We start from the raw sequence: 23,160 nt of genomic DNA on the forward strand, positions 1-23,160 counted from the left end.
GAGAGTCTTGAGAGCCTAACTACAGCAGAATCATAGTAAAATCTAGGGTTTTATGGTTAGTTCTTCCATCGGACTCCAGAGCCCTAGCACGCGAGGGAGAGAGACAGACATTTAATTACAGTAGGGAGAGAGCAATAAAGATATCGTATTTAGGCTAAAAAACGACGTCGTATAATCGTGGTGGAAGCTGACTAGAGCTGTTGATTCCTCTAGTTTGGTTCAAATTTTACTATTTTCTTCATACTTATTTATTTTTTGGAGAACCCTTCAAACTTTGAACATTTTAATATAAACCTTGCACATCAAATATTATATCAAACAAGTTATTAATAATTCATGTTTTCAAACTTTCCCATTATTAACTCATATTACCATTTTTTAATTTAACTTTTTTAATATTTTCAATTTTGAAAATAAAAAGTGAAAAAAATATTGAATATTGCCTAAATTTTCAAATTTAAAACAAATATTGTACTCATGCAAACTCATTATAATAAACTTCTAAATCCTATTTACCTTTTAATATTGCCTAAATTCTTTTCAAATTTAAGGGAATTATTATGAAAGGAAAAAAATTGATAATTTAAAAATCTATTAAGAGTTCAATTCATAAAACAATTACACATTTTTATATTAATACTTGAAAAAAAAAGATTTATTAGATAAAAATGTGAGAGTTCAAGAGCCAACATCTTAACATCTTAAAGACAGAACCCATTAGACACAATTATTAAAATTCGAGAACTAAACTTTTAATTTAAATACGTATCCCATGTTAAATCAGTCACAAACAATTTCAATACAAAGCTATCTGAAATAGGAAAATGTTTGAATGGAAAGTTTGATATCTAAGCGAAACATATGAATAAATAATCGGTGGAAGAGAAGAATGAAGGTTAAGTTAGTTGAGTTCATCAAGTTTGACCTCGCGTTGCTCACCTGAGGAAAGATCTTTTACTCCGACCATGCCTCGTTGCCATTCTGAACTTCCGACTAGTATCAACCGCTGAGCGTTTATCCGTGTCGCTCGTTTAAACACCCTGCAAAAGATGAAGCAAATCAGGGTGGATCAGAAATTGTGATAATTTTGATGAGGTTGATCGGGTTTGTGAATGATACCATTTGAGAGGTTTATTCTCCAATACCAAATCAACAGTTTGGCCTTTTCCCCTAAGAATGGTAGCAACTCTTGAAGCTGCGCCTTGGAGATCAGGATCCAGAGCACAAACTATGTTCTCTACTTCAACATTCAGTTCTGGCAGCAACTTCTTTTCCTTGAGCAACTACAACCAAATCGCACGTCCAGGCACAAAACAAATATCTCAAATCCGAGCTATCGACAAGTATGATAAAAAAAAGTGTATTCCTCAAAAGGCATGTTGATTTGAGTGGTTTGGTTCAACATAATGTTGATCATAGAAATGATCCATGAAATCGGTATTAGTGACTTGAATTAAAGGGTGTACTTCCAATGGGTGGGGAACCATCTCAGTTCCATTGTTTTCATTGGTTTTTTTATTTCAACATGATTTGCAGTCAGCTATGTGCGTTCTTGTGATGGGGTATGACAGTTTTCGGTAAAAGTGGGTTATTTTGATCATATGGATGTCTTCTACCTAGGATTAAGCATTTTACTGTTCAGTTTAGGATTTTGTTTTTTTAATTTTTTGTACCTACTTTGTATTTTTCATAGATCAATTTGAGCATTTCTATGACTTGAATTTGAATGCTTAGTTAGCTGAGATTGTGTGGTTTTTTTGGCTAGTGATGAACAATGTTCTAATTTAGTTTTGAGAAGGTATTGATTTCACCCCTTGTTCAATACTCAATAAAACAAAATTGAAAGTTTTCCCTGAGTATGAGTTAGTTTAACACTCCTCAACTAAATCTACCAAACAACAACTTAATCCTAAAAGATTTGATATCAAGAAATTGGTAGGATACTTAATAATACATGAGATAAACGGCCTACATGGTTTGAACCAAAAGATTCTTAACTATGAGCCAATTCAAGGTGGTTATTAAATAATGAACAGTCGAACACAGTTGATCAAAAAACATGACGTTAATAATATCCTCAGTAAAAGTTCATCCACGTTACGTTCTATGATTAATATTAAGCATATAATTCATAGAATTTTTTTATGATTGTGTAAGGATGCAGAGTTCAGCTTAAAACGTACCTCTACTATAACAGCATCACCAAACCCGAACCCACAAGCAGGAAGATCGTCACCACCAAAGGTAGAAAGCAAACGATCATACCGACCCCCACCACATATGGCTCGCAGCTTTCCCCCTCTGTCAAACCCCTGAAAAAGCATCTTCATAATTAAAAGGAACCGAAAGAGCAATTTCATGGCATTGTCTTTCCTTCAATTAAACTGATACAATGACAAGAGAGAACAAATACGACTTTGATCAGTTTACCAATTATTTCCATAAAACAATAAGCAAGAGATAAATATAGCCAAGTAACATTTATTTATATGAAGACAGAGTTCATGAAGAAATATTGACTAAAGAAACGAGGAAAAAGAATAAACACGCATATTGTTCAGTTGCAGCAATTATGTTTGACGATATACAAAGAAAACATACTGTTACCAATCCATTCCTTAGCTGGATATTATATTTATTATCAAATACACCAAGATATATGAAATTATTTGATATTCAAAATTTCATATAATTTTTAATATTAGACTATACATGGGGATTGTAGCCATTTAGTGTGAAGCTTTGCCGACATTATTCCATTTACATGAGAATCTAGAAGCTCACTGTAGTTTAACGTGTCGAACGTGGCATTCAGTCAGTTAATGACATATAATATATGTTTGACCTATTCTACAGCATGAAGACAAGTCAAATCAACAAGGAGTGAATATCAAATACCAACCTCAAAAACAATACCAGTGTAATAAGCAAGGCCGCGGACAATTGACGCGTCGAATTGGATCCAATCAGAATAACCAAACTTCTCAGCAAGAGAAAATAGCTGCTTCAGATCAGACATGGCTTCACCACCACCTCCAAGTATCTCTAAGCAAGGATAACAATCACGCTTCAATTAATTTCAATGTCTTCATCAGATTTTCATTTTTCATAATTATCACATGCATTTCAACTAATTTGCTAAAGACTTAACCATTTGCAGAAAATAACCTTCTAACTTTGTCAAAGACTTTACTGAAAGAACTTGCAACATCTCCTCGATAGCATCCTCTGATACACCAACAACCTTCAGTTCCTTCTTCATCTCATCCAATGGAATTTTTTCTATCTGTTGTTAATATTAATAGCCAGAAGGAAACAGAGACAGAGAAGAAATTATTACATCGAGACGTGCGTCAAGAACGTGCACAAAAATGTAAATATTTATGGAACTTGAAGGCATAGATAACCAACCTTGTCTATGATGATGCAAACCTTGCCAAACATATTTTCAGGTATTCCGTAGCATTTTAATACTTCTTGCAAAACCTACCATCAAACTTACAACATAAGGCATTTACAGAAACTAAAACAATTAAAGTCTTCGATTCATGATTGAATGTTCAATAATTAATAAAGCAATAACTAAATTTATTGGAATAATCACAAAAGATGCAGAAAAAAATACCTTTCGACTGGAAACCTTAAATCCAACATCTGCTGCTGTAAGTCCGATTCGTTTGAAAAAGGCAACAATAGAAGATAGAAGCTCTGCTTCGGCCTACACAAAATATATATATATATATGAGCTTAAATAAAATGTGCACACATGCATATTTGTATATATATAAAAAGGTACCCTGTTCAAACAAGGCAGGTACAAAAGAGTTTACAACTAGAACATGTCAACATGGCTAGATGGGTTCACATTTTTTTCCCTAAGGTAAAGAAATGAAAAGCAGCAACTAACAAAGGACGAGATAAACTAAATTACAGGCTCAGAACCCACAAACACTTGAGAAGACTAAAGATTTACCAACAGAAATATCCATAGAAAAAATGACAGAAATCCGACTTTACAAGTGCTTGCTATTATCTTCTTTGCTGCACCAGAAAAAGAAAATACCATTTTTTGCATCATGCATCTTTAGAGAACGCATGAACTATATTCACTACAAGCTGGAAGCAACAAATTGGAAACCACAAGAAATTCACAGCTTCAAAGCTGCCTAATCATGCAAAAACTCTTTTCTTCAAAAGAGTAAAAAAAAACTGATGCCTTCTGCTGAACTTTGATAACCCGCTGCAACTTTTTCAACTGATACCTGGGACTTCTTCATGCCATCACACACATTACATACTTTGCTTCCCTAAAACGATTGTTCTTTTCTTTTTTCTTTTTGTTTAGTTTACACAACATGAAGATGAAATAGAACACATGCATCTCACAGTGCAGACCCTTGAAGGCATGAAATGAAGGGACACACATCCCATGTTGAAGGGATAGAAAGTTTCATGATTGTTGATTTCTTATATCACAAAACAAGCTCATTATGACTAGAAAAGTAATACTCAATCCAACCCCAATGTTCTGCTAGCAAGTCTACAACTTCACATACCGTAACCTCGGGTACACCAATGATATCCATATTCCATTGGTAATGCTCACGACGCCGACCTCTAGTCATTCTCTCATACCGCCAGCATTGCCCTATAGCAAACCATTTCAGTGGAAGGGACAAAGATTTTCTGGACAGAAAAAAAGATGGAGATCAAATTCTGACATCTGCACCTGGATACAAAGATAATTAAAAATAAATAAATAGACAGATACTAATTTTTCACACACATGATTTCAATTTTTTTTATTTATTTATTTACAAGAAAAGTGATAGAATATACCAACACGTTCCAAGATAAATGAAAACAAAGTGCATCTAATAATGCAAAGTACCCTTTCTGGATCACTAATCTTGCCAAAGAAGGAGTAAGCTCAGGTCTCAAAGCAACTCGACGATTACCCCGATCTTCAAAACAATAGAGCTACAAAAACAAAGAGCACGAAATTAACCAACGATTACACAAGATTAAATTCCAACATCAATTAGATTTTATTCCAATATTCTTCTACCAATATGCTCTAATATGAAGAGGCAACTGTTTGCAACATATGAACAGGGTGGGGGCAGGAAGAAGGCAGATGGTGCACAGAATACAAGCTCAAAAAAATTTGAAACGTGAATAAAGTAAAAGGCCAAAATTCTGTATATTCTGGATTTTATGTAATTACAGGATATAGCCATTCTTCTTCCTTTCTTGTATGATCAAGATTTTGGCTAAATTCAAGAAATTAGTGTCCAAAATTAGTTAAGGAAGGAACCAACACAAAAATTACACCGACACCAACCTGGTCTCTTATTTCTTCACCTGCTTTCCTAATGAACAGCGCCTCCGACTCAAGGACCGGAAAATCAACCTCCTCAAATCCATATACTCGTGAAACCTATTCAGCAACAAAAACTAAAGACCAAAGACACAAAAACCACAAAGCAAACTACAATTCGGATACGAAACCTCTCTGAAATTATTGAATAGCCAGTTGCGGAGTCGCATATCTTCCGGCGGAAAATCCCTGGTTCCTTTGGGAGGGTTAACATCGATCTTCTGCAATTCTTCAGTGACCAGCGTCGGAGATAGCGCCCCCGACCTGCCGCCACCATTTCCGCCGTCACCGGTAGACTGGGCGGAAGAGACGGCGCTGAGAGAAGAATGAAATTTGCGGTTACCGAAGAATGAGGCCTTCGGAAAGGGGATTCTAAGAATGATACTGAAAGCGAGTGACGAAGAAGAGAAAATGAAGGGCTTCAAACGAAGATTGAGGCGAGGTTGGAAGATAAGGAGCGATGAAGGCTTCGCAGCCATGGTGGTCGACAGTTCAGAGACGCAGCACAGTCAATTGCTCATTGGCGCCTTCTGAAGCCGTACTGCAAAAATACCGTGGATTTTACAATTACAGCCCTTTTAAAATATTGTAAATCATATTTTGCAATTTATTCAACTTTTAAATTTCTCCTAAAAAAATATTTTTGAACTCTAAAATCATTTTTAAAAATATTTTTTTATTTAAATAAATTATAGAAATGGATGGTTGGAAATATACAAATTACACTGTGATATTATTTATAGTTATATAATATAACATTAATATAGTTGTTACCATTATTTTTATTTTCAAAAATATCGTTAGAATAATTTACATAATTATCATAAAATAATGTCATATATATCTTCTAGCTTTTTAAATATTTATTTTTCATCTAATTTCAATAAGACACTCTATAATTTATTTTTTGTTTTTAACAAAAAAATAAATTTAAGATTTAAAATATAAAATATCAAAATTTTGTAATATAATTAAAACCAACCCCTATTTCTTATTTGGTTTAATTTGACCTTACTAAGTAAATTCTTTTTAATGCTTATTTGATGAAATACTCTGCGCTCAGTCCATATTGATTGAGCGTAAGGCCCAAATAAAATGCTCATAAATGATATTTGACATGGGATGATAGTCCAAAATAATTCTATTAGACCTAATAAATACTTTATATCATAATTGAAAAATTTTAGGACTAGAATCTCTAGTATTCTCTTGTTTATTACCTGCGTCTACGCAGAATAGCGTTACTCGTTTTTATTATAAAACTGAAAGAAATGGAGGGAACTAAATAAGAACAAGAGGGATCTAAGAGGGATCTACGGACGAAGATACTTCTCATTCAAGTGAAAAATCAAACTATCGAAATTTAAAACGGTAATTAGTATACTAAATTGACCATTTTGGTGGGGATTATCATGAAGAACAAAATCATTGATGATGGATAATAATATTTTTTATAAGAAGGATAGTGATAAATTTATATATTTTTTTCACCAAAATATTATAAAACAGGGACCTTGACATTCAATGAAGATGGTGTCCATGTGATCAGGTTCAAGATCTTGGAGAGGTCGATACGATGTGGACTTCCCGGTTATTGAGCGGCTGCAATGGCCTTGCATTGCGCTCTGCATACTGCACTTACGAAAATATGTACTCAAAAACATTTGAAGCAACAAATTTGTCAGAATTTAGTGGTAAAAGTAATTGAGTTTCTTACATCATGAACAGCTTCTCTCAGAAGTCGCACTTGCTCTTTTGAAACTGTTCTTATCTGTTGCATTACCATTCAAAGACTCTGATAAGATTGAGCTATTCATGTAGGCAATATTGTAACAAATTCGAAATGGCTAGAGCTAAGTTCAAAGTTTTCGATTCGAAGAATCGGAAACTTGTTCCTTATTCATTCTAATCCATTTGATATATGCTAAACTCGCCTATGATATTTCATTCATTTTGGACACAGTTAATAAGGGAATTTCTATCGACCCGTTTTAAGATTTACTTTCGATGTTCATAATCAAATGGTTAAGAAAAAAACTCTTCCTCACCTTCTTGTTTATGACCCAAATTACACCTTCACTACAGGGAGGAACAGTGAGAGAACCAAGGTATTTGTAGTACTTATTACCACCAAACTTGATATCTGCAGGATCTATCTCTCCAATCCCCATTTCATGCTCTCGATCAATCATGTAGCTTATTTGCTTACTGAACTGAACATCAAGAAACAATAAGTTTTTGTTAATGAATGAGCTTTTATGAAATGGTTGCCGTGTGTTATTTGGATTATAAATTTGTTTGAATCAAATGACCTTAATCTAAGCCACAGTATTGGGATTGGATTGGTTGGTTGGGATTGTTTGAATACTTCATTTACAAGTAAACCGTTAAGAAACAAAATAGTTGTAAGTTCGGAATTTATTGACCAATTTTTACAGGTATTATTCAAAATTGTACATTTGAGGAGATTAAATACAATGCTCTAAGATTTGAACTAATCTTTGCTTCAAGAAAACGTTTGTGATCTGAAGAGAACTCAAAAGAATACGGTAAAATCAGATTAAAAGACACATGCATAATTAACTATTACTCATAACAGGTAAAATGTTATCCTTTTCATCAATAATTTGTACTGATTCGAATTCTCACAAATCAATTTTAGGAAAATCATGAACTAGACCACAAAAAAAACTCAGAAATCACTTGGACCTATTCAAGCTTATAATCGAGCCATTTGAATTGGGTTGTTTTGTTGTGTTTGGAGGTGGTTTACCTGTGCGAGAAAAGGGTCTGGTTTGCCAGTTGTATAGAGTTGACCAACAACAGCAATCTTGTTCTTCCCATTGGGATCAGAACTTTGGTGAAACATGTGGAGTTCCATGTCATACCTGATGGGTTATCAATGTTAATCAACAATTTAGAATCATCATTAGATAATTCAAAAGAATAATTATATCTTGATACAATAATTAAAATATTCTATTAATTTCAGGGTCAAAGAAGATGGGTTTGTAACATCTTTTTAATGCAAAAGAGATACCTTCTTCCATTGATGGAATGCTCTGAAGGTGAGTGCCAATGCGCTTGTTGAAGATCATAAACAACGCCGTTTACCTTGATTGATCCTGCCTTGCCAACCCAATATATCTACATCCACAGGCACATTAAACGAAAGAAAATAGAGAAATCAGAAACCACAAAATTTGATGAAGAGAGAAGGAATCTGTTGAATTTCTTACAGAAATGTCATGGCCCCTATTTTTGACCGTTGCATTGCAAGGTTTGTAGCTTCTCTTCAGGACTCCAAGCTTCGGAACAATCTTCACTCTCTGACTGGATAAGTCTATGGGAGATTGCAAAACCCCATTATGACAAGCTTCCCACTCTTTCTTTATCTTTCCCCAATGTCTTGGCCCTTTCTCACTCCCTTCTCTGTAATCAAATTCCCTCTCATCCTCTGCAACCCAATGATTTTGAAATACCGAAGTAAGCATTTGAGCCAAAACTCTAGTTTCCATCTCAAGAGTTTACAATTAATTTTGATTAAAGGAATGAGAAGTTATTCACATAAAACGATTCAGATGAGAGCGGTACGTCGATTCAATAACTAGTCAGTAGAATCAGAAATGGACATAGAAACCTAAACGTACGGTCTAAACACAACAAGAGAATGGAGGTGGGAGAAATCAAAACAATGATGCAGACTTGCACGATTAAATGAAAGAAAAATTGTTCACATAAAACGATTCAGATGAGAGCGGTACGTCGAAAAACTAATCAGTAGAATCAGAAATTGAAATAGAAACCTTAACATATGATCTGAAAACAACAAGAAAATGGAGATGGGAGAAATCAAAACAATGTTGCAGACTTCCAGTCAAGAGTTTACTGCAACTATTTCGAATTACCGATGTAAATATTCGAGCCAAACAATCTATAGCTTCCATCTCAAGATCTAACACCGATTTTTACACGAGTAAGTAAATGAATCGCCAAACGATTCAGACGAGAGCAGTCCTCTTCGACTCAAAACCAATTGATAGAATAAAAAATAAAAAAATCGAGACCGAAACATAATAGCTTAAATGGAAGGCAAAACGCAGATAGAAAAAGGAAAAGGGAATATCAAAACAACATAGACAGAGATATATCAGTAACGGTGAAGAGCTTACCAACTTCTTGGGCCGAGATTGAAGACAAATGTAGGGAAAACAGCAGAAGCGAGAAGAAAACGATGAGTGTAGTCCCAATTTTCATGGCTTCTAGAGCGAAAATTGAATCGAGGAAACGGATTTGCAAGACAAAGCAATGGAATCGGAGTCGAAATTCGGCCAATTCTCTCAGATTATGAACAATATATAATGTATAAACAACGAGAGAGAGAGACGGAGAGCAGTGGGAAATTCCTGGGGAGGTTCTGATCCAATGGAGAATGAAAAGCTAGAAGAATAAAAAGTTTGGAGAGTTGCTGTTCATAACGCTTCCATGGAAGGCGGGAAGCGCTGATCGAGTCATTTTCCAGTGCTTTTTTTTATTTTTATTTTTTTAATATATATATATATATATATATATATATATATATATATATATGTATATATATTTACTTATTTGTAATTTTAAATTATCTAAAAAATATTGACAATTGTTCCAAAATCGATATAAGAATGGGTGCAGAAATTTAATTTTAAATAATATCAAAATTTTGAAATAAATCTACTAATCTTAATATTCAACATAATTAAAAACTGAGATTAAATGATATCGCCTAATTTTATATAATTTAGCTAATAAATGTTATTTTAAAGAAAATATCTCATTTTTTTTTAGAATTAAAAATGAATGTGGCTGCTGGGATTCGAGCCCAGGTCTTCACGGCCACAACGTGGAATTCTCACCACTAAACTACAGCCACCTTGTTAATATAAGATAATTTGAACCCTTTAAATTAACATAAACTTGTGAAGCATTATAATGAGAATTTTCTTTAAAAAAATACTTAATTTTATATTTTCGAAAACTAGTGCTCGGTAAATTTTAAAATGTTAATAAAAATAAAGATGCTTTTAACTATTAAATTATTGGGATAGGTTCATTTAATTTTTATTTCGGACCAGACAGATCGGTGGAATATATTTCAAATAATTGGCATAAAAAAAAAACAATAAATATTTTTATATTAGAGAGTGTGAGTGCATTAAATACCCTCCAGCTTCTATAATGCAAATATTAAATAGAATTTTGACATGCAAAATATTCTTACTTAACCAATTTGGATTAAAAACAAAACTTTGAAATGCTAAATTTAATATTTGCTGAAAATATATAGATTAAAAATGATCCAATTTTAAATTTAAGTACTAAATATTAGGTCAATGGTTGGTTGGTTGCAATTCTAAATTTCAAGATTTAATTTATTTATAAAATATTAAAAAATAGGCATTATAATTATAATATAATACCCATTACTTCATTATATATTTACATTTTAATTATTATATTTATTTAAAATTTTGAATGTACAAAATTATGTTGAAGTGAAATAGTGGGCTCAATTGTGGATTGGGCTGAAAACGAAATTGATGATAAAGGCCCAAATGATAATGGGCTCAAAAGATAAATAATAATATAAATATAAAAAGATATAATTTAATAATATAAAATAGATTAATTATGAAAGAGACACAAAAGGTATGGGCCTCGAAGAACATGCGGAGGTTCCTTTATTAATTAATTAATTAATTTATTTATTTATTTAGAAGTAGTTTGATAACCCCAATTACACGCATAACTTTAAATTAATTAATTAATTAATTAATAATAATAAGGAGATTAAAGGTTGAATAATAGGGTAAAGCCAAGAAATTAGGGCTCTCTTTTTAGTATCTTTCTATCTCTCTTATCAAGGAAGACTCAAAACCATCAATCATATCAAGAAAATAAAAATACTATTTTTGTTTTTATTAAATAAATAAGACCATCAGAGATACAATTATATTTTAATTTTGGATAATGTTGGCAAAAAAGAAATAAATATAAAAATAAAAATTATAGGACGTAAATTTTTAGATTAAACTGTTATTTTCAGTTTTATATACTTCTCAAACCTCTTGATGAATGATAATAATTATTATTATTTTATCAAACTTGATAAAAAAAATAAAAAAAATAAAAACATTACCCAAACTAATAGTAAAGACTATTTTTAAAATTTTAAAAGTGGAGGCTAAAATGAAAGTTGAAGAACCAAAAGATACGTAGTAATAACCGTCATGGTCTAGATTATGGCTACCATCATCATTGTGCTTTTTATGATATGATGGATGACCTAGTGCATGACCAAGAAAGACATATTTACGAATGATTCTTTAAATAGTATTGTATTTAATTTGTGATGTTCTATAGTCATATATAAACAAAGTGGTTCTAAAATAGAGATGTGTCTATTGACTTCACATGGCTCCACTTCAAATGAGATAGGGATCCACGTTTAAACAAAAAATGGGAGAGTTAGTAGAGAGAGATTTCGCTCCATAATATAAACGGGACCCGGGCAAGCTCCATAATATAAAATGGTTTTCATTATTTGCAACACTAAAAATTTCTCATGAGCTTCTTTCATTCTCGATAATGAGGATGATAGCTTCTCGATAAACAGGGCAAGCTGTCTTCTTTCACATACATATTAACAAATACATATATATATATATATATATATATATATATACACACACATAAATCTTTGACATTGGAATATTTAGCAGATGAGATAATGGAGGGAAGGAATCTCAACTTTGGTTTCTTTTTTAAACACTTTAACATGAAAAAATTAAAGAGAAGAAAAGGAAAGAGGAAAAAAAAAGTGTATTTTTCTTTACTCTATGGACACATTAGTTTGTATAAGCCATTTGGATACTTCATTTTTGGGCAACTAAAGGTGAATGGAAAAAAAGTCACATACAAATTTATAAGGGTACCAATAAGGAGTGTAAAGCGTTCATAAAGAAACAAGATTAGTTCGGGTTTTGGTACGAAAAAAGTCAACAATTTAGTGAAGGGCGCATTTAGAAAGAAATAAAGTTCGCTCTATTTTACCATTGAGTTGTGGTAAAAAAAGGTCAAATCTTTTAATTCGAAAAAGTTAAAAAGTGTGTTTGGTAAGAAACAAAATTGGTTAAAGTCAAAATTTTAGTTTGGATTAGTTTTCTAAGCAATTACACCATTTTTAGAAAATACATTAGCATTCTATTTAAAATAATTTTTATAAGTAATATTGAAAAATATTTATTAAGATATATATTAGGAACAAAATTTAAATCTTAAAGAAGGTAAAAGAAAAATAAACCCTAAACTCCCTTTGTGGGGCCCGATGTCGTTAAAAAGAAGAGAAGAATCAACCGTGGATTGGCGCGCGTGTTCCATTTAGGGCGCTCGTGCCTTGTAACACGCCGGAAACGGTGAAATCACTTTTTTGCCACCCAATAACCCAACAATTTGAATTTATTAGCATTAATGAAGGAAATATATATAAATAAATAAATAAATACACACACACACAAAAGGCAATTATCTTCACTAAAACAAAGACGTCTGCCTCTTCTGCCTCTTGATATTTCAACCGATTGTTAGTTGATATAAAAAATAATAGGTTAGGGGTCCGAATCTCCACTGAAGCTGTTGTATATACACAAAAGGAGAAAACATGAGTAAATATTGAAGTAAAGAGCGGAGAATATCCTTTTACCACCTCAGAAATTGAGATTAAAAAGAAAAACAAAAAAGAGAAAGAAAGGGAAAAAGAAACAGAAGAGAGGAGAGAAGAGGAAGAGGGGAATCTTCAAAGAGTCAGTCCCATAGTCAAAAAGGAACCACTTTTCTCTCCATATTAACTTCTTTACGTTGCAGAGCATTATCCGGTTCCAAACCCAGATACTTACAATTATTTATACGGCCCAATCATCTTCTGCCACCTCACCACCACTTCCAACTCTGTTTTGATGAAACAAAAACGGTCTCAAATTTTGAATTAGGGATAAGAAGGGTGAACAATGGTTTATGCTCCACACTCCGCAGATTAAATGAAAAAGGAGAATTTAGGCCTTCAAGAAGAGTATATTATAAAACCTTGAGACGAAGGCAGGAAGAAATATTCTAAACAAGACAACATCAATCAAAAACTCAAAACCCAAAATCCAAAGGTTTCTTTCTAAAGTAAATTGGATACAACTTTACTCCTCGAGAACCAAAGATTCTCTCTCTCCCCCCCTCTCTCTCTCTTTCTCTCTCTAACTGAATCCCAAAAGTCTATGACAATGATTATACTAGACAGGAGGAGAATTGAGAATGCTTTTGAGGGTAACATGGAAGGAAGAAAACGAAGAAAAACAAATAAAACACAGTTCTCCACTCAGACAACAAACAAATACAACTTTAGGGCAATATCTAAGCCTGCAGAGAGAGTGAGTGAGTGGGGTGGGAGACTGAGAGAGAGCGAGAGAGAGTTTACCATTTTTGCTCCAAAATGTTGACCACAACCTGCATTGTGCTGCTAGCTTTGCTGCTACCCTCCTGCTGGCCGCTAGGTGCCGCCGCCGCCGCTCTCAACCTCACTCTCCCCGGCCAGCATCCGAGCCCTGAACTGGTTGCTCAAGAAGTTCACAGGTCCATCAATTTTCCATTCTTTCCACAAATGTTGTTTTAGAATCACTATGTTCTTGGCTTGGCTCTCACTCTAACTGTCTGCATTTTGGAACTTTTAGCTACATTGTCCATTTTCTCTACTTTAATGGCCAGTTTCAAGATTTTTATGCTTCTTTTTTTGTAGGATTTCATGTATTAGAGGTACAAAATCAAGTTTAAAGCCCGGTCTTTTTGTTTCTCTGTTCTTGGTTGCTCTGTTTTTCATGGCCTTGTTTATTTCAGCTCTGTGTATCTACAGTGTCTTCAGTTTTGAGTTTTCTTGACCACATTATTAAGCATTAACATATAAAACTTATGCTTAAATCTTACGCTACCAATCTTGTTCTGGTTAGTAACTATTATGTTTCTGACCCATTGTATAAACTTTTAGCTGCATTGTTGGATTTCTTCACAAATTTAATCATTTTTTGAAATCTTAACCTACTTTTACAGATTTAGTAATTATAAGAAAAAGAAAATGCCATTCAAATCTACAGTTTTCCATTTCATTTCATATCTTAATCTTCATGCACTGTTCTTTGTTAGATTTCGGCATTTTTAAAAGAAAAATGCTGCATAATCCGTCTCCTTCGCAACAGTTATTGGCTACTCTGTTTTTGTTTCTGTTTTTGGTGAAAAGTACTGAAAATCCCCAAGTTTTGTCGAATTTGAAGGTATATCTTTGCAGATTCAACCATTTATGGAGCTGACATTTAGATTATACTGTCTAGGAAATGTCTAAGTTCCTCGAAAATCCGAAATTATGGAAGGAAATTGTTACCTGTTGCAGGAAAGTGAATGCTTCCGTAACGAGAAGGCAATTGCTCCAAAGCTTAGAGAAAGACGAATCTTCTTCTTGCTACACCGGGAACCCCATCGACGACTGCTGGAAATGCGATCCAAACTGGCCAAACAACCGCCAGCGCCTCGCCGATTGCGCCATAGGCTTCGGCCAGTACGCACTCGGCGGCAAGAACGGCGAGTTCTACATCGTCACAGACGATTCCGACGACGATGCAGTCAATCCAAAGCCCGGAACGTTACGATACGCCGTGATACAGCCTCAACCTCTCTGGATCGTCTTCCCGGCCAACATGCTCATTAAACTCAAACAGGAACTCATCTTCAACAGCTACAAAACCCTAGACGGCCGCGGCGCCAATGTCCACATCGTCGGCGGTGGCTGCATTACATTGCAGTACATAAGCAACGTCATCATCCACAACATCCACATCCACCATTGTTATCCATCGGGTAACGAAATCGAAAAACCTAATTTACCTTCCTGTACACCAAATGTTCGACGAAATACATCGATCTGAAGCTTGGCTCTGGCTCTGGCTCTGCAGGTAACACCATGGTCCGATCAAGCCCGACGCATTACGGATACCGCACGAAATCGGACGGCGACGGGATATCCATCTTCGGATCGAAGGACATATGGATTGACCATTGCTCACTCTCGCATTGCAAAGATGGGCTGATTGACGCGGTGATGGGCTCCACCGGAATCACAATTTCAAACAATTATTTCTCACATCACGATGAGGTTATGCTTTTGGGTCACAGCGATAGCTACTTGCCGGATTCCGGAATGCAGGTAAGTTCCCCATCCCTACTTGTTTCTCTCCGTAAATTACTTAAATTAGTTTAATTAAAAGTTAATCCTCGTTTTTTTACTAATTTATGTCGTATTTCAAATTTAGTTAATCTATTAAATTTTAATCTTTTTTGAAATTACAATATTACCCTTATTCTTTTATCAACATTTTTTAATAATAAAATAAGGTTTTTGCATTTTATAAAGGTAACAATAGCGTTCAACCACTTCGGCGAGAAGCTAGTTCAAAGGATGCCGCGATGCCGGCGAGGGTACATTCACGTTGTCAACAACGACTTCACCCAATGGGAAATGTACGCAATCGGCGGCAGTGGGAGCCCCACCATCAACAGCCAAGGCAACCGCTACACCGCCCCATACGACCGCAACGCCAAGGAGGTGACCAAGCGGGTTGAAACATCGGAGTCCGAGTGGCGGGGTTGGAACTGGCGCTCCGACGGCGACATCCTCGTTAACGGCGCCTTCTTCGTTACCTCTGGCCAAGGCCTCGAAGTCAAGTACGAGAAGGCCTACAGCGTCGAGCCCAAATCAGTCGCCCTGATCGACCAGCTCACTTGGCACGCTGGCCCGCTTGGCGTCGGCGGCAGGGATAACAATTTGGGGATGTGGACCACTGGCCCCAATGGAGGGGGAGGCTTTGTCATTGGGTCTGGTCCGGATTACACTGACGACATGTCCGAAAGCTTGTCTCGGATTGGGTCTCCTTATTTTGTTATGGTATTGTCTGTTTTGTTGTGTTCTTTTTGCGCATTGGCACTCGCATTTGTGCAATGACGACATTGAAGCATTTGGGGATGAAAGCTTATGACAGAACAGACAGCGAGAGTGGTTTTTACATTCTTTTAAAAGGCACAAAGGCCTAAAATGTAAATCCATTCGTCACCCATTTCATGCCAAAACTGACTTGAGTTTATCTAATTTGTTTTTGTTAAATCAGCTAGAGTGGTATTAGCTTGAAAAAGAAAAACTTATAGTAGTACAGGACCCGTTACTTTCATAGTTAAACACGTCTATTTCACAAGCTCCACATTTTCTAGGATAAAAGAAGGATATCGATATCAACCTATATAAGGAGAGGTTTCCACATCTTTATAAGTAATACTTGATTCACCTCACAATCCAACCCGTTGGAGTCTAACGTCCTCACTGACACACCGCACGATGTTTGGCTCTGATACCATTTGTAACAACCAAAGTCTACCGCTATTAAATATTATCCACTTTAGCTCGTTACATATCCTTGTCAACTTCACAATTCTAAAACGAATCGGCTTGGAAGAAGTTTCTACACCCTTATAAAAATGTTTCATTCCCTTTTCCAACGTCCTTAACTCGAAAAGAGATAGAAAATAAGAGCATCTACATGATGCTCAGCAAAGGAGGTTTATAATTGTGCATTATTTTTCAAGCAACAGAAACATCATCATAAGAAAGCTAAAAAAGAAAAAAAAAAAAGAGGATTTTAAGTGAGAAGGGCAAAAAATATATATATTTATAAAGCACATAATAATACTTCACAAATCATTCTTAAATCTGCAGCAAAACTACTTAAAAATTCCGTACATTTTAAATTACATTTACTGCTGCTGGATGCGGATGCTGATGCTGGTTTCTTTCTTCTGATACCTTCACCTTCACCTTCCCCGGGGTTTGGATTCCAACCAAGAAGAAAAAGAAAAGAAAAAAAAAGGATAAAGAAAGAGAGTTGGGAGTGAAAAAAAATGAAAAAGAATAGCAAAAAATTTTGAGAGGGTCAAATCTGGACCATCTATATCAGTCATTTATGTTTAAAACTGTTACCACGCAGTCTCCACTCTGTGTGCAACATCTGCCAGTCTTTTCCAAGCTAATTCTCTCTGCTCTTCCACCTCTTTTGCCTTCATCTCTTTCTCTGTGTACTGCCTCTCACATTCGTCAAACAACTCCTCGTCCATTTCTATGAACATCTTTCGAACATTGACAGTCAGCCCATGAACCGCCTGGTTCCAATGACTTTGGATATTCTTCTCCAACGCTTGAAATATTATTGGCAATATCACAGCCCGGTTTTGGGCTATCAAACCAACAATATGTTCATTGTTCCACAGAAACAGAGCTCTTTCAGACACCTGCATCATACATTCACAGGGGCCTTACAAAAACTGGGGGAACAACAACCCTCAACAGCATCATACCGGAGGAGACTTCAAAAAGTATTTGGTTTGTCATTAATAAAAAGATGGATTACTGAACTGCACATATAGAGTAATTGAGCTTTTCAAATCCTTGTCAGGCAGGTCTACATTGTCTATCATTCCAAATGCTCATGCATGCATACTTCAGAAATGTGAAAACTCTAATCACATAAGTCTTTGTCAGCAAAACAAAAGGCAAACACGTTTTCGTTCACCAAAGAAAGCCCTAAGAATATTTTCATGGATAAATGCTTTCAAATCACACACTAATCAAACCAAAAGCTCTCTTCCAACAACAGATTATATCTTGGGATAGGTCAATCTCAACTAGATTCCCTATAAAACAAAAAGCAATTCATCACATTCTTAAACTTTTCTAGTGGCTCGTTATACAAAACGAGACATTCTTATACTTTTCACCGTTTATAAGTCCAAATCTTAAGCATTAGAAGCCATACACTAACTGGCAACACCCATCAGAAAAAAACAGAGATATACCCCCAGGCTGCCACCTGTTTTACATGTAAAGAAGATGCATTTTAAAACCACAAGAAGAAACCTAAAATGCCGTGAAAGTTGAAGAATAGATTTCTCTTATGGATATAAATTAATTAATGCACATTTACATTACCATCATAATGATGCCGTCATTAACCATTTAAATAATAATTTGAATTTTTTAGATCAATAAATTGATGTTTTTACACAGTTAATTTAAATTAATAAGAGTATATTAAAATAAATACGTACTTAAATTAACTGCGTACATCTTTGAATGCATTGCCATACAAACTAAACACACATCTTTGACATGCATCCTATAATTTTATGCAAGCAGCAAATTAAATGGATCCTAATGGTCTTTCATGGTGTCCCTCCCATATCATGTTAAAATTTAGATACCTAAATTTGAACCTGTCCTCGGCTTAGGCATTCTGTGGAGCACAAGGGAGGAAAAATAGACCACCCATTCCCTTGTCACGCTTTTGCTACTAGCCTCCGGCACAAGCGTTTCCAGATTTTTGGCTGAGGGGGATAGTTTGCACTAGAGAAATTTTACAGTTTCATAACATCTTCACTTTATAGTTTAAACCCATCCCTTTCAAGAGGAAAAGTAATATCCTTATGGTTAAAGGGCTACTCATCACGAAACTCGGCTAAAAGAGGAATAAAGGAGCATGAACTTTCCACGGTGTTGACAGAGGGTTGGGCCAAATTTGGAATGTTATTATAGTTTTTGTTTATTCTTGGTGCTCTCACAGCAGAGGATTTAATAATTACATTCCTTCTTCTACTGAGGCTATTGAAGACAGATTTTGTTGTAGCCTTGGCCTTTTAGTTTCAGCTATCATATGTTCCAATGAAATATTTAGTACCCAATCACATGGCCGAAAAAATATATACCAATCTAAGTTTTGGTCATCACTCCTCAAACCATTACTATTGTGTCATAATAAAACCTTAACTAGGCCCTACGATGACAACATCTGGAGTCCCCACATTAAAAACACCTCCGAACAGGGGATAATAATTGAACAAGCCCCATGACATCAATTAGTGATTCAAACCTACAAAGCGGAAATCAAATTGAGAGAAAAGGAATCCCCGTACATGTAAAGTAAATCCTCAGATAATTAAATAAGTAGTAATATCTAAGTTTCAATAATAACAGAAATTGATAGAGATCTTTCAATTAGGAAGAAAAATTATAGAACCAGAAGGATTTTACTCATCACAAAAAGGAATTCGTGTAATTGACTATGAAACTGTTATGAAGCAGTTTTTTAAGAAGCAGAAGAAACGAACACTGGTATGCCATCAAAGATACAATGTTCCCAAATCAAATTCATTAAATCCAGACCTGGGGCAGAACATCAGGTTTTTTATGAAGCAGAAGAAAAGAACACAGATGCACATAGGTTGTTATGTTCCACAAAGGGACAAGGCCAACTCAGAACGTCCAAAAAAAAAAATCAAAAAGTAACCGAGAAACAACCACATTATAAGCTAAAGAAAATGTAATGCATATGTTAGGATTCCACCACTTTTATATTACATTATCGAATAAACCAACCAATAAACATAGTACAACAGATGAAGAACTACAGTTATCAACAAATAAAACAGCCTTTAAAAAACAAAGTAAGAACTAGAGGGCATCACTGTTTAGTTTTTTAACCACTTTTGGCTAGTCATATTAGGGAGGATGCAGTGACTGCAAGTCCAGAGGGTACGAATGTTTGTCCTCTACTTTGCCATCCAATCCATCCCACCAGAGTTAATAAACAAACTAGTAGTATTTCAAAGTACGATTAACAACGAAAGAATGATAGCAAGAAAAGGAAAAAAATACCTCGGGGATAACAACTATTGCTCCCCCCCCCCCCCCCAACTCTCTCTCTCTCTCTCTCTATGAGAGACGAGAATATATATTTATGATTTAAAAGGAAATAGACAAAAAGGACGCGACAAGAAATTCAAATATGGGAAAATCAAACTATAGAGGCAAAATCAAACATCGAATCTTGCAAGACACAAAACAACTGAATAACTAATGCTCCTCCTAGTTATAAACAATTAAAATTGGTCTATTAAGAGCGTGGATAAACAGTTAATAAGATTTGTGATTATCAGCAAGACAAATTACTTATGCATCTCTATGTTGAGACAAAATTTTAATGCATTATGTTATAATATCAGACATACAAATCATGCTAATGAACAGAACATTGAAAATATTTATTAACTTCAAACCTGAAAATGAGAGCTATTCAGGCAACGTGCAATCTGTCTAAAAAGTGGAACCATGCAGCGCTGAAACTCCGCTGATTGTGTGGCCTCTAGTACTTCTTCAAGCTCTCCCAAGAAAAGAACTTCTTTCTGGCAGTTGATCAAGGGCCAATATTTCAACAAGCCCCTTATAACAGTATCCGCTAACTTGAAATCTTTCTCAACAAACTGTGTTATGCAGTAGGATAGCTGTTGGTGATAGATTGCAATTGATTTAGGCTTGTGCAAAGGAATAAGAGCCCGAACAAGAAACAATTTATGCTCCTCTTTCATTGGTAATGCAAACCCATTGATGATACTCCCAAGGATTTCCAAAAGCTCACCAACACCACTGTGTCTTTCTGTCTCGTAAATGAATCGATAAAAAATGTTATTGATAGCCTTCCGAATAAATGGCCGATGGACCATGAACTTTCCATATATACGATGCAAGATTGTCTTCAAATATTCCCGCTCACGAGGATCCTCAGAGTCAAACAAATCCAAAAGTTTCAACACGAATGAGTGGTCAATATACCTCTTGGCAATTTTGGTATCAGTATCAGATGACACAACATATCTCAGTAAAAGTTCATATACAATCTGCAAATGAGGCCATGACGGTTCCAGATAAGGTTCGTCTTCTTCAGGATCAGCATTTTCCTGGCCCGTATTTTCATACGAAGCTGGAGGCAAGCCCCGAAAAATATTAACTGAAATCATTCTAATCATTTCTTCTTGACAAGTTTCTGTGATTTTGCCCGACCCCGATTGTATCACATCAACCAATTCCATAAGAGTCTGCCGCTTAATTTCCTTCTCTCTGGCAGACTTCATTGTGTCCGAAAAATCAAACTGATAGCAACATATCTGCAATTTTCTAATGAATAAATTCTGTCTTTCTGAAGCCGGTGCATCGCGGAACAACGGGAGAGGTTCGATAGTGCCGGTAGGAGGCGTCAACATCATCACCCCCGGAGCCCAGTTTGAATTGGGGCCCGATGCAGCAGGTCCAGGCCGAGAAGCATGATTCACCACCACGTTCGTAGTCGAAACAGACCCAGAATTGCGATTCCCCGACGGTCCAAAGCCATAAAGTGAAGGATCAGTAGCGTCGGACTTGGAGGGCTTACGATGCCCTCCCTTCATAATTTTCTTAAACATGTCTCCTCAAAACAACAAACCCTAATCCAAAAATTCGGTAGGTTCAAGGAACGGGAATTAAAAGAGAAGCATGAACCACCGCTTTATAGGATATCGATTCCAAGAAATGATGGATCAACATGCGCGGATTAATAGCCCTAGGTCATGATTAAACAAGAGGAATGAAATCCTTCTCCCACTAATCAATTCTAACTGTAAAAAAAATCTATAGAAGCAAGCATGGATCTGGAATTAGGGATTGGGACACGGGAAAACGGAATCAAACAAGAAACAAAAAGAAAAAAAAAGAAAGGAAAAAAAAACGTTACCCTGCCGGAATACAATCTCTGTGAAACTTGGCCGTCAATGGATCCAAGTAATGAGTCATCCGAGTCGAATCGCCGAAATGCCGGCGGAATGATCGAGCGATATGATTCCGGCTATCAATCCGATCAGAGAAACAGAGCCCCAGAGAGCCAGAAAGAGAGAGATTTCGAACAGCGGAAGTGGAAGATAATTAAAGAAAGGAATGAAAAGCTAAAAACAGAAAAAATAAATTATATATAAAAAAAAATGGATAATTAACAGAAATGATTGCATATAAAGCCTTTATAGACACTCGACAGTTTTTTCTTCTCTTCCCTTTCCTTCTCTTAAACAAATAATAATTTGAATTATTATTCTTTTTTTAAATAATAATTAATTATATTCAAACTTCGGATAATGCTTTTATCTTTATATTTTTGTTTCCCCCGCATTTGAATGACCATTTCTTATTCTTTTTCTTTTTTCCTTCTATAATTTTATTTTTTTAAAATAAAAAATAAACAAATCAGCAACAAAAATCACGACTGGCTGTGGCTTATGAGTATACACGTGGATAACAAGTGAGGAAGTATCCACGTGGCATATGAACACTTTTTTTTTTCTTTAACTAATAATATTCCAAACAATTATTAAGATTTTTAATGTGTCATTTTAAATTTATTTTTTAAATAAGAATATTAAAAGTTCAAATTCATTTTTTTTCTTCCACTAATAGTCAGAGTATTTTTAAATTTTAAAAAAAAATGAAAAGAATTTAACTGTAAAGATCTTTTTTAACATTTATTTTTTTTAACCTTGTGAATTTGGAAATAATGATATGATATGTATGTGAATGGAAATTAAATTTAAGCAATTAAGAATTGATAAGGATATTTATCCAAATTACATTAATTCATTATGTATCTATCACGTTGGATTTTACCTTTTCGCCCATCAATTTTGTTTGGAATATAAATTTTTTATAAAATATAAATTTGACTTAATATCTATTGCTCAAAAGTGTAAATCGATATAAAAATATTATTACTCAACCAAATAATACAGATTTAAGAATAAAATATAAAATTGGG

General features: G+C 34.8%; 4 protein-coding genes and 1 non-coding gene across 7 annotated transcripts; 1 reads left to right on the forward strand and 4 right to left on the reverse strand.

Moving 5' to 3' along the window:
• Window positions 1-730: 730 nt before the first annotated feature.
• On the reverse strand, window positions 731-5,939 carry LOC111433048 (histidine--tRNA ligase, chloroplastic/mitochondrial). 2 transcript variants are annotated; one of them, XM_023069949.1, is made up of 11 exons: window positions 5,512-5,939; window positions 5,345-5,440; window positions 4,892-4,980; window positions 4,557-4,686; window positions 3,626-3,718; window positions 3,412-3,486; window positions 3,169-3,286; window positions 2,903-3,045; window positions 2,184-2,324; window positions 1,120-1,283; window positions 731-1,040 (listed from the first exon to the last, which is right to left on the reverse strand). In XM_023069949.1, the coding sequence occupies exons 1-11, from the start codon at window positions 5,857-5,859 to the stop codon at window positions 902-904; spliced, it is 1,536 nt and encodes a 511-aa protein (XP_022925717.1). In that variant the 5' UTR covers window positions 5,860-5,939; the 3' UTR covers window positions 731-901. The 2 variants fall into 2 exon arrangements, with proteins under 2 accessions (XP_022925717.1, XP_022925718.1); XM_023069950.1 differs by having other exon boundaries at window positions 2,184-2,312; window positions 5,512-5,938.
• Window positions 5,940-6,787: 848 nt separating this feature from the next.
• LOC111433054 (alpha carbonic anhydrase 7-like) lies at window positions 6,788-9,813 on the reverse strand. Its single transcript, XM_023069957.1, has 7 exons — window positions 9,553-9,813; window positions 8,620-8,837; window positions 8,421-8,527; window positions 8,154-8,268; window positions 7,429-7,593; window positions 7,098-7,151; window positions 6,788-7,012 (listed from the first exon to the last, which is right to left on the reverse strand). Exons 1-7 carry the CDS (start codon window positions 9,635-9,637, stop codon window positions 6,932-6,934), a joined length of 825 nt encoding a protein of 274 aa, XP_022925725.1. The 5' UTR covers window positions 9,638-9,813; the 3' UTR covers window positions 6,788-6,931.
• A 407-nt stretch (window positions 9,814-10,220) lies between these two features.
• On the reverse strand, window positions 10,221-10,292 carry TRNAH-GUG. The gene has a single exon. It is a non-coding gene; the product is annotated as a tRNA-His (tRNA).
• A 2,725-nt stretch (window positions 10,293-13,017) lies between these two features.
• On the forward strand, window positions 13,018-16,638 carry LOC111433050 (probable pectate lyase 12). 2 transcript variants are annotated; one of them, XM_023069953.1, is made up of 5 exons: window positions 13,018-13,368; window positions 13,877-14,038; window positions 14,847-15,310; window positions 15,406-15,656; window positions 15,864-16,638. In XM_023069953.1, exons 2-5 carry the CDS (start codon window positions 13,899-13,901, stop codon window positions 16,449-16,451), a joined length of 1,443 nt encoding a protein of 480 aa, XP_022925721.1. In that variant the 5' UTR covers window positions 13,018-13,368; window positions 13,877-13,898; the 3' UTR covers window positions 16,452-16,638. The 2 variants fall into 2 exon arrangements, with proteins under 2 accessions (XP_022925721.1, XP_022925720.1); XM_023069952.1 differs by lacking the exon at window positions 13,018-13,368 and having other exon boundaries at window positions 13,483-14,038.
• A 499-nt stretch (window positions 16,639-17,137) lies between these two features.
• On the reverse strand, window positions 17,138-22,309 carry LOC111433049 (serine/threonine protein phosphatase 2A 57 kDa regulatory subunit B' beta isoform-like). The gene is made up of 3 exons (XM_023069951.1): window positions 22,093-22,309; window positions 20,606-21,921; window positions 17,138-17,785 (listed from the first exon to the last, which is right to left on the reverse strand). Exons 2-3 carry the CDS (start codon window positions 21,782-21,784, stop codon window positions 17,474-17,476), a joined length of 1,491 nt encoding a protein of 496 aa, XP_022925719.1. The 5' UTR covers window positions 21,785-21,921; window positions 22,093-22,309; the 3' UTR covers window positions 17,138-17,473.
• Between the last annotated feature and the right edge of the window lie 851 nt (window positions 22,310-23,160).

This window comes from Cucurbita moschata, unplaced genomic scaffold (assembly GCF_002738365.1).
Source record: "Cucurbita moschata cultivar Rifu unplaced genomic scaffold, Cmos_1.0 Cmo_Scf00041, whole genome shotgun sequence".
Classification (NCBI taxonomy): domain Eukaryota; kingdom Viridiplantae; phylum Streptophyta; class Magnoliopsida; order Cucurbitales; family Cucurbitaceae; genus Cucurbita; species Cucurbita moschata.